The sequence below is a fragment of the Pteropus medius genome, unplaced genomic scaffold (assembly GCF_902729225.1).
Source record: "Pteropus medius unplaced genomic scaffold, Ma_sr-lr_union100, whole genome shotgun sequence".
NCBI classification, from domain to species: Eukaryota; Metazoa; Chordata; class Mammalia; order Chiroptera; family Pteropodidae; genus Pteropus; species Pteropus medius.
In genome coordinates, this window is record NW_024340699.1 from 8,057,670 (window position 1) to 8,068,712 (window position 11,043).

General features: G+C 49.0%; 1 protein-coding gene across 6 annotated transcripts in view; it reads left to right on the forward strand.

The window, feature by feature from the left end:
- WWC1 (WW and C2 domain containing 1) overlaps positions 1-9,691 on the forward strand; it is a 130,896-nt gene extending 121,205 nt beyond the window's left edge. For 4 of the 6 annotated variants that reach the window (XM_039877373.1, XM_039877384.1, XM_039877409.1 and 1 more), the window contains exons 20-23: positions 1,689-1,781; positions 4,543-4,800; positions 6,293-6,414; positions 7,333-9,691. In XM_039877373.1, coding sequence (XP_039733307.1) covers positions 1,689-1,781; positions 4,543-4,800; positions 6,293-6,414; positions 7,333-7,399 — 540 coding nt within the window. In that variant the 3' untranslated portion in view covers positions 7,400-9,691. The remainder of the gene's footprint in view (positions 1-1,688; positions 1,782-4,542; positions 4,801-6,292; positions 6,415-7,332) is intronic. The other 2 variants (XM_039877391.1, XM_039877399.1) reach the window with 1 other exon arrangement.
- The last annotated feature ends 1,352 nt before the right edge of the window (positions 9,692-11,043 follow it).

The following is an 11,043-nucleotide window of genomic DNA, read 5'->3' on the forward strand; positions in this document are numbered from 1 at the left end:
CCTCATTCCTGAGCTAGCTCCCTGTGACTTTATTATTTTATAATATATTTTATATAATTTATATATACTTATGTAATATGCAATTATTTTGTAATATAGTATTAAGTTTCCCTTACTCTTACATGGAAATAATAACAAAGCAACAATATATTCTACCATGTTTGTAATCAAATGCATTGAAATATTTCATGTAAGAAAAAGTTAACTTCAGGGGCTTAATGTAGCTTTCATCTCTCATTTGTAACATGGTCTTTAACACATAAATGACTATGGCTTAAGGATCCATCCACCTTTGGATTGAAGCAATGCAGGATAACTCCCCTTTCTGGTATGATAGTCAGCCTGTCCTTTCATACTAATTCACCCCAGTCAGGGTGGCCCATCCCTCCATCTGAATATTAGTTTCATCTCTGAGCTCTGTGTGCATCCTGGGTGCCAGGAGAGGACGTGGGCTTGGAGTCAGACTGGATATCGAACTCTTGATTCTGATACTCACCAGCTGTACTACTTGTAAAAGTGTCTTAACCTTTCTGGGCCTCCCTTCCCTTTGTGAGGATTGTTTGAGGATTCAATGAAACCATTAGTAAAACACAGGGCACATAGTAGGTGCTCTGTCCACATGGCTATAATTATTGTTACTGTTATTCTAGTTCTGGTTGAGATTCTGCCTTGCACAGTAACCATTTCATCATGTCCCAAGTGTTGCTGTGTTCATCAACATAGCAGGACTATCAATATCATTATCACTAATAATTATTAATAACGGCAGAAATGATGGCACCCAGCTTCTCAGGAGACATGTGCAGCAGTGAGCCGACAGCTGCCAGAACAAACAGGCGCTATAGTATCGGCCTGTGGCGATTCCACTGACTTGGAAATGTGACTCAAGAAGGAAGCCCCTGCCCCACACGTCCTGGGATGCACTCTTGTCCCATCTTCCCCCTCCGGTCCTCCTACGGGGACACACGCACTCTCAATAGAAAAGCATCGCCCATGACCACAGCCCTGATCTCTGGCTGCGGGTGGAGAATGTTAGCTTTCTGGGGAGAGTACAAATAACTAAATGGCTGAAGGGGTTCCGAGGGGAGAGCTTCGATCAGCAGAGCCCTCGCCGAGCCTGTCTGCCCCATCTTCTCCAAGGATACTGTCCCGGAGGCTTTGCTCTCGGGCTGCTTTTGTGTGTGTATGTGTGTATGATATATCTCAATCTTGATAGTGGCTCCATTCGAGCTTTAAAGGCTGGCGCTGTGGACAACAGGCAAGAGTCAATACAAATAGGTGTTTTTGTGGCAGGTGAAGGGGACAGTATACTCTGGAGTCACACTGTCTGGTGTCAGCCCCACTGTGTGCTACCAGCTTGCCAACCATGGGCAAGTCCCATAACCCCTAAGCCCCCACTTTACCAATGCGCTCCTGTCACATGCAGTTGTTGGAAGGAGTAAGTGAGATGTCACACGTACAGCTTGTAGCAGCACACATTGTGTCAGGTACATGCTCGGGAAACATTCATCTAGAAGGGAAAGAGGGGTCAGAATGAAACCCGCCTCCCACAGTCCCCAGGGAACAGAATTCTGGGTGATCGTACAAGAAAGGACTGGGCCGATGGGGGAACCCGCACCCTTCAGGCCCTGGTGTGCCTTCCGAAGGCACTCGGACCTTCATTACCTTCCATGACTTTTTTCTTGCAGCTGAATCGGAGTGACAGTGACAGCTCCACGCTGTCCAAGAAGCCACCTTTTGTTCGAAACTCCTTGGAGAGGCGCAGCGTCCGGATGAAGCGGGTAAGACTGTCTGCTCGAAGCCACTGGTACATCTGCTCCGCCCTCGTTTCTCCAGGCACATCTCCTCACGTCTGACCCTTGCTCCTCGGCCACTGGTTTTAAGAAGGTCACTCTTGTGATCACGATGGTATCCGAGAATGGAAGTTTGTGAACTGTAAGGCCTGTGTAGGCTCTGGGGAAGGTGCCAAAGGGTAAATGTAACTTTATTGTCATGACAAAGTGGTTAGATCAGGAGTGCGCCTTCCTGGGTAGAAATCCAGGTCACTGAGAACTAACCAACCCAAGATGTCATGGTCACTGATGGGAACGCGCCTCACACAAGCCTCTGCTCAGTGTGCCGTCCAGCACACTGAGTGGTTAAAGGTTCTGACAGCCCTCCCTGATGGCAGAGGAGCCAGGTACCCCCAGCACCAGCCGGCGTGAGTGGGCTTCTCTCAGTCCAGCTGGAAACACAGGGAAGAGACCACAGCTGTGAGAAATCTCCCCTTTCCTTATGGACACTGACTGAGGGATCGGGGTGGGGTGGCATTAGGAAAGGACTGATTCCTGAGTGGGACTTTCACCAGCCAGAGCTGCAGGAGAAGCAGAGACGCCCTCCCCTCAAAGCGCTTTTTACGCAGACTTGATAGCAGTCTGGTGAGTTTGTAGAACTAGGAGAAACCCAGAGCCAGAATGTCAGAAGGAGCAGTAGAGAGAGCAGAGGGAAAGGAGGGCGTGCCTACAGCCCCCTGCAAGGGAGGCCTTCTCGGCGCCCCCTGCACACCAGCTGCTGGTGGCCAGAAGCGGGAATTGGTCCTGTGTCGATCACTCCCTCCCCACCCCCACAAATCTCCAGAAAGAGCCAGAGTGAGCAAGAGAAAGCAATGAAGCAGAGAGGTCACAGGAAAGGGAGAAAATGCTGGCTCTGGGGGACGGTGGACATGGCCTGAGGTGACAGGGACTGCCCACCCCACCCGTCTCCTGTGGCTGGCTGGTGCCGCAGTCTCCTGGGGAGCTTGCTCCCAGGCCACACTCCCAGACAGTTTGATTCAGCCACTGGGCTGGGGCCCCAGAAACAGCATTTAGAACCAGCTGGAGCAGGTGTGCATGCCCCACTCCTGGAGAAATGCCCCTGCAGAAGCTCCCGCTTGCGGCTCCTGCCTGTCCGACAGCTCCCTTCCAAGGCAGCCCCCACGGGAGCTCCCCCTTCTTCGCCTCCTAAGGAAGCCTTTGATGCCGAGTCTGAGCCCATGTTTCCCTCGGGTCCTAAACTATGTCCCGAGGAACAGGAGCATCCAGAGGCCAGGCCAGGGCCCAGGACGCTGCCATCCTTCCACTGACTTCCTGAGCTATGCCTCGTCTGCTTTGGGCCAGTTTCTAAATTGGACATCGGTCAATGCAAAGCAAAGGAATCTTTGTTTCTCAGTTTGAGAACTTGAGCCACATAGATCCTCAGCTGGATTTCTTGACCCTGCCCATGTATAAGCACAGACTAGATAGCGGTCACCCTAGTGAGCCTTATAAAACTGCATTGAGCCATTTCATGTTCCTGAAAATGAACTTGTCAGCCTTCGGTGAGGATAGTTCTAGAAATGTCTTAGTACCATTTTTCCAATCTCATTATCGGTCATCATATTTGTTTTTTGCTGCTGCATAACAAATTACGATAAACTCAGCAGCTTAAAACAATATAAATTCATTATCTCACAGTCCCCGCGGGTCAGGAGTTCCGGCCCAGGTTAGCTGGACCCTCTGCTCAGGGTCTCGCCAGGCTGGAATCTAGGTGTTGACTGACTGCATCCCTGTCTGGAGTTTTGACTGGGGAGAGAGTCACATCCTGGCCCCATCAGGGCATCGGCAGGATTCATTCCTTGCATTTTCTTGCCAGCCACAGGCCCGGGCTATTCACAGCTCCTAGGGGGTCACTCTTGGGTCCTTGCCGTGTGGCCCTCTTCACAACATACATTGTTTCTTCAAGGCCAGCAGATCTCTGTTCAGGAAGGGCCTAGTTCATCTCCTAAGGGCTCCCTTGATTGGCCAGGCCTACTCAGGATAACCTCCCTTTTGATTAACTCAGAGTCAACTGATTAATTACCTAATCACAGAAGTGACAGTCCATCATATCCACAGGTCCCACCCACACCTGGGAGGGCATTTATTCAGGACGTGGATGTCACAAGGTGGGAATCTTGGAGGCCAGCTTAGAATTCAGTCTCCTACAGTCACTTAATTCTTTTTTAATCATTACTGGTCTTTGATAGGAGAGTTAATGATTATAGTACTTGGGATCTTTTACATACAGATAACTGAAGAACTCAAATATAGCTTGAAAATGAACAGGGGGAGGTTCATTGGCTCATTTAGTGGAGAACAGCAGGATGTTGGAATAGTTTCAGGCATGGAAGGGTCTCAGTCCCCCTTTCATGGCACTGCTCTCTCCAGATAGGTTAATTCTTAAACAGGGTCACCCCATGTGGTGGTAAAGATGACCGTGATCAAGTTTCAGATTTATATCTTGCTGGCTTAACCACCTCTGTGTCCAGACAGCTGGGACCTCACAGGGTTGAGAAAAGGGGCTGAGGTCACGGTGGTAAGGCGCCCAGCACCGGGCCTGGGACATAAAATGCTCAATAAAACATGAGCTGTAGAAGTGGAAGTAATCGGGACAGGGGCGGAGGCGGGGCATTCTGAAGTTGTGGAAATCTGCAGATGAAAGGAGGAGGGTATTTGAAGTTCAGGGGGGGTCACGTGGGCTCACTAGTCCCGCCCCCTCACTAAACAGTCAGAGCCGCCTCCGCCTCCGCAGCCGTCATCCTTCAAATCCCTGCGCAACGAGCACCTGATGCGCACCTCGCTGGACCTTGAGTTAGACCTGCAGGCCACCCGAACCTGGCACAGCCAACTAACTCAGGAGATCTCGGTGCTGAAGGAGCTCAAGGAGCAGCTCGAACAAGCCAAGAGCCATGGGGAGAAGGAGCTGCCGCAGGGACTGCGAGAGGATGAGCGCTTCCGCCTGCTGCTGAGGATGCTGGAGAAGCGGGTGAGTGCGGCGCGAAAGGCAGGCGCGGCGGCGCGGTCCACTGCTGCAAGGGAGCGAGGCCCGAGCTTTGAACGGGTCCTGCAGCCCTGAGGCCCACAGAGAGTGTGGGTCCCTCGTTCCCATCAGCAGAGGTATCCAGGAACCTCTTTGCCCAGTAAACGTTTTAAGTCGTGTGCAGGCCCTTATTATTCACCATTTATCAAACATTGGTACCTTATCTGTGCTGGAGCACACACTTCAACAGCAAATCTGGAACAGTAAATCTTGACCTGCCCTAGTCCCTGCGCATGTGGTAGCACAGAGCGGTTACCTACGCAGGGGAGAGGGGCAGACATGGCCTGGCTTTGTACCGACTGAGATGCGGGGAATGCATGCCCGCTCATGGCCCTGCCCTCCTGTCCTGGGTCTGAGAGATTGCAGTGTTGCTCAAGGAAAAAGCGATGACTGCGCAATGGCAATAGCACGCGATGAGTTTTATTAGGGGGTGCTGTTTTCACAAGTGGGAGACGTCCTTCACAGCATGAGACCTCCCAGAGGCAACTTTTCTGGGGCCACTACCTGGACAGTTGGGGTAGATAGGAGGGTTGGAGAAGGGGCTCTCCCACCTAGATGACATCACTCAGCAGCAGTAGGAGGGTTCTCTGGGTCAGAGAGCTGCAAAGCAGAAGCAGCTTGGGGTCTTTCATAGCCCTAAGGGTATATCTTATCTCTGACTAGCAGATGTTGGGTGCAGCTTCACGGGGTATGCAAAACAGGAAGGTCCTAAATGGTTTAAAAATCTGCTTGTTTGAGTTATATTTAAAATAATTGGATGGGTGAAAATTTGAGTTGGGTTCCTGTAGGCTTTTGAGCTAACAGGACTCAGACTATCATGAAAAAGAAAACAACACAGGGCCAATAAACAAAGGCCATCTTTGACTCATTTGCTACTCTCGGATTGCCACCCTCAGCAGAAATGACAGACCTTTGTTAGTTCCCTCTGCACACAGCAAGACACAATGCAGAGAACACCGTACAGAGGGTGCCTGCCTAGATCATTGGGAGGGCCTTGAGCGCCGTTGCATGTCTTGAATTGGGTTTCTACCACTTCTTAGTTGACGTTAAAAAGGTTTCTTAACATATCTGGGCCTCAGTTTCCTCAGTTGTAAAACAGAGGTAGTTACAAAATCTACCTTCCTAGGTGGCCCTGAGGATGAGACGAAGTAGCACACAATTCACCAGGCAGCCCTCATCTCTTTACTTTTGACAGGTCCACAGAGGTATTCAGTTCCCTGGCCACTCTCACAGATGATGGGGTCGCTTCCCCTCATATTTTGAATAAAGAGGATCCCACAATGGAAGAGGAAGAGTAGAGATGCCCATTCTGTGACCCTCAGACCTTTTGACTACAATAGACTCCTCATTTGTGCTAGCAAGTTCTTCTTGACTGACCCATTTCCGGAGGCCCTAAGGACTCCCCACCACCTCATCGCTTTGCTTGCTTTGCCTGCAGATGGACCAAGCAGAGCACAAGGGTGAGCTTCAGGCGGACAAGATGATGAGGGCGGCCGCCAAGGATGTGCACAGGCTTCGTGGCCAGAGCTGTAAGGAGCCCCCAGAAGTACAGTCTTTCAGGTAAGCAGGTGGGCCCCCAGCCCGCCCACCTTTCCCTGTCTCACAGCCACCTACCCAGCCTCGGTCTTCTTGCACTACTGCCTGTCCCACGCTCTCCTAGCAGACCACCAGCTCGCTCTCTCTCTGTAACAGACGTTCATCCTCGGCCAAGCCGTCCCTGGCGGTCTGTGCACTCTGCAGCGCATTCCCTCGGCTGTCTGTGTCAGTCCCTACACAACTCGAGCTAATTTGTTAGAGTCTCTTGTTTAATGAATGAGCCACCTGCCCCGGCCTTTCCTCTTAGTGGTTCCATCACCAGCAATTGTGGAGGATCAGCTGAATGATAAATAAGTCGGGGGTGATGGATGCCTGCCGGGCCTCCCTGGCTCTGCCTGCTGCCTGCTGCCTGCCAGGATCTCAGGGAGGTGCCTTCTGGCTGAACCGGACTCAGGCATTTCATAGGAGGGCCTCCCATTCACAGACAACTTTGTGTTTAGACTCTGTTGTCTATTCAGATAAGGCTAAGAAACATTCCTTTGTGGTACATAAACATTTAAAATATTCTGTAATTTGTATAACTTGGACATCTCTTAGTATTTTAACCAATCGAGAATCTATAACAAACACTAGAAGTGGCCCAAATCCCTTTTGAACTCAGAGAGGCCCCTGATTTGAACTGAAGGTCGCTGGTCCCGTTAATGTCCACTAAAGCATTGGTTCTAAACCAGGGATGACTCGGATCCCCTGGGGACATTCGGTAGTGTCTGGGGACATTTTTGGTTGCCACAACCGGAAGGAAGGATGGGGGAACTGCGACTGACATCTAGTGGGCAGAGGCCAGGGGTGCACAGGACAGCCCCCACCACAGAGTTACTCTGCCCATAATATTCACAAGGTGAGGATGGAAACTCTGCTCTAAAGGGATGGCCTCTTTTACAGGGAGAAAATGGCATTTTTCACCCGGCCTCGGATGAATATCCCTGCCCTCTCTGCGGATGACGTCTAATCACCAGAAAAGTATTTCCTTTGTTCCACTGACCACGCTGTGAACGTAGACTGTGGCTAAAGTTATTTATGTGGTGTTATATGAAGGTACTGAGTCACAAGTCCTCTAGCGCTCCTGTTGGTTTGAAGATGAACAGATTTTTTAGTTGGGGTTCTATTATTATTAAAAAAAACAAAAACAAAAACAAAAAACAAAAACAAAAAAACCAGCATTAAAATGACAAGATTGTATAGTTTGTATATTTAGGAATGTATTTTTGAGAAAGAAAATTTAAATGAACTAAAGCAGTGTTAAGTTGCTGCTCTTCTTAAAATAAAATTTAGATTTTTTTTTTTTTCTTGTACAGCTCTACCTTCTAGAGGTTTCACTGCAATAAGTAAGTAATGTTTTGGGGACGGTAATCCTAAAAGGACGTCCTATAGACATCACAGCACAGCTGACCTTTCCTACTAAACATATTTTATACAATATTTTTTAAATGCACACGAACTGTTTGGGGGGTTCCGGGGTGCATCTGTGAATCTTCATGAGCTGTGATGTGTTTTTGTGTGGCCGCCTGATGTGGAGTGGGCAGCACGGAGCTGGCAGCAGGCCTGCCCACGCCGGTCTCGGATGCCCAGTGAAGCCACTGAAGTGAGTGAGGGAGGGCTGTGGAAAATTCCTTTCAGTTTTATCTCCATCAATAAAGTGGCCTTTCTGAACGAATTTCCTCTCTCTTTTTCTCTCCCACCCCTCACTTCATCTGTTTCCCTGATTTTTGACTCTTCTCCTTCCCAATCATTTCCTTCCCACCCATCCCCAGGCCAGTCCAGGTGATGTTTTGTTTTTGGTTTGTTTTTGGTTTGTTTTCTTTGCCCGCCCTTCACTCATTTGCTCATTAAATGGAAATGACTGCTCGGCGGGGCTATTGCAGGCAGTTGGAAGTCAGCCTTAAACAAGAAGCGAAATCTCTTCTTCCTTCCTTTCTCTGACATTATTCTGTACGATTTTCCTCAGAGTATGTTGAACCACCAGTCACATCAGAATCACTGGGGGCAGCTTGTTAAAAATACAGACTCCTGGACCCTCCCCCAACCAGGACGGGCCCAGAGACCGGCTTTTATCCACGCGCTCACAGTCAGTCTTATGCACGCTGCAGTTGGACGGACCAGCTGTATCATGCGAGTGAAGCCCAGGCTGTCCCTTGCCTCCCCACTACATTCCTTACCTGGCTGTTTCTCCTTATGTAGAAGGAACCTACAGTGGCATAGAATCCACCATTATTCCCCATGTGGCTTCCAGGGCTTTTGATAGCCAGGCCTTCCTCCAACTGTCCAGTCCAGTTTCTCACCACCAGCTGGGGCTTCTTTCCCCAGGGTGTCACATCTCCGAACACGCCGGTGTCCGATGCACGCACTCTCTTTTGTGAAATGACATCCCATACATTGAGGGTTGGCTTTGCAGTTTCTTCAAATGAGTATCAGAGTCCCCAATCAATTTCAATACATCCCGAAGCAAAACATTGTTTCACACTGTTCCTATGGGCTCTGATATCTGCATGGCTCAGAGCTTTGAGACAGCTGCCGTCCTCGAAGACCCTGCCCTTCTGTTAAGTGTGCTGGCAGCAGTGATGGAGCAGATGATTCAAGCCAGACAGAGTGACCCATCCCATTGGCTACCAAGGATAGGCATGGGACCCCAGTTGGACCAGTCTGACCTCTTCTACAATTTTTACCTGAAGGTTAGAGACTAGATTTTTCTCTTCCTAAAGCCACCTGTAACCAAGGTTCTAGCTTCTGGGGCCAACCCCACAGAGAAAAGCAGAAGTGGGGAGAGAATGGTATCCTTGGGGTCTGACTTAATTGACACCAGAGGTCAGCTGCATCCTCACTCTATCTGTATAGTCTGTCTAGTGAATCCCGTCGAGTGCTCAATAAAACTGGACCATCATGCAATGGGATTTTTTTCACTCGGTCACACCTTTATCCATGTTCAGCTTTATCAGCAAGGGTCAGCCCCTCACGTCCCCGCAGCAGCTGCTTCTGTGAAGCAGAGTCCTAAAGGACCTGCTTGTGTTAGGGGGAAAGCTACATGGAGCAAGCACATCCTCCTGCCCAAGAAGTGTGTCTCAGTGTCTCTTCAGCTGATGGAGCATTCCTAGGGAGAACGAGGCCACCCCTTCAGAAGGGGAAGGCCCTCCGTCTGCCGTGGCATCGAATTCCCTATACCTATAAACAGTCACTGCCCAGCCACCAGTACATCCCGTTGTTGTTTGCCTGGTGAGAAATTGAAGAATAAATAAACTTCCACTCATAATTGTGTGTATGTGTTCTCCAAAATTTTCAGAAAACAAGATCTTAGAATTGTGAAATGACCTGCTCAAGATCACTCAGATTAATAAATGGCCAGACCTAGGATGCGAACCCGACCTTTGGACTCTGAAATTCATATTCTTTCAACTCTGGTTTCTGTTTGACAGAAGCGTGGTCACATGAGGCTATACTTGAAGGGACTTTGAACATTTGGTTTTCAGGAATAAAGTCATGAAATCCTGTGGTTTCTCTGCATGAAGGCATGGAGAAAGGGAGCGACTAGGATACTAGCCTGAAAAAAGCAGAACTCAATGAATCTGATCGTCCCGTTCATAAAACCAACAGTTGCCTTTTGACTACAAATCTTTTGCAATGTGCACACTGCTGGTCTTTGTGCTTCCTGCCTCTGAGAAGGCTGACATGTAAGAGTTGTCCAGCTTACTGCTAATCACATTCGGCTACGTGAAGGTCTTTCATTCCCACCACTGAGCATTTGCGATTCTGGTTCCTTCTACCTGGTACGCTCTTCTGTGTCTTCATCCCACCTTGAGACTGTCTTCTCTTTATCACTATTCAGATCTCAGCTCAAGCCCTTACCCACTTGGAGAACCCTCTCCACTGACCCTGGGCTGCCCCATCCAACTTACCTTCCCACAAGTCACCCTGGCACACTGATTTGTTGGCTTCAGAGCACAGTTCCCTAGTCTTGTCTCTGCCCTCGATACTGAAAGATCTTAAAGTAGGGAACTTGTCTTGTTTTCTGTTGGATCTGACAACTAATGGATCCTTAAAAAATATCCATGGGATGAATGAATGAGATTTAATGTCTGTCTCAGATGAGTTTACTCCCTTCTCCTTTGTCACTATTAATCAGGAAAAAGGAAAATTCTGGGTGGAACAGGAGTACTGAAGGCTTCACCTTTCCCAGTCTCTCCACCACTGCCCATACCCAGTCCGCCTCCTGTTTTCAAATAAATTTAGTTTCTGCCTTAGGCAATTTGCTTTTGCTCCCTCTCTGCCTAGAACCCTTCTTGTATTCATTCAGTTAAACAGTTTTTGAGCACAGCTGTGCTCTGGGTGAAGGGTTTTCCAAGCTGGGCTATAAGCCCCCCAGGGTATAGCAAGATACTCTAAGGGGTCTGCAGGCCTGGAAAAGTTAGGAGCATTTCCTGATCCTGAATTTTTGTATACTCCTAAAATTGATTTGCCTGCAAACTCAGTTACCCAAATCTCTTTTTACATTCCACAAGGAAAGGCCTAACACCTCTTCCATTGCCCCTTGGTATAAACAAGAACTGAACAAGTTACTCCAAGAGTGTATTTCTCCTGAGGGCGACTCCTTGAGCACCAAGC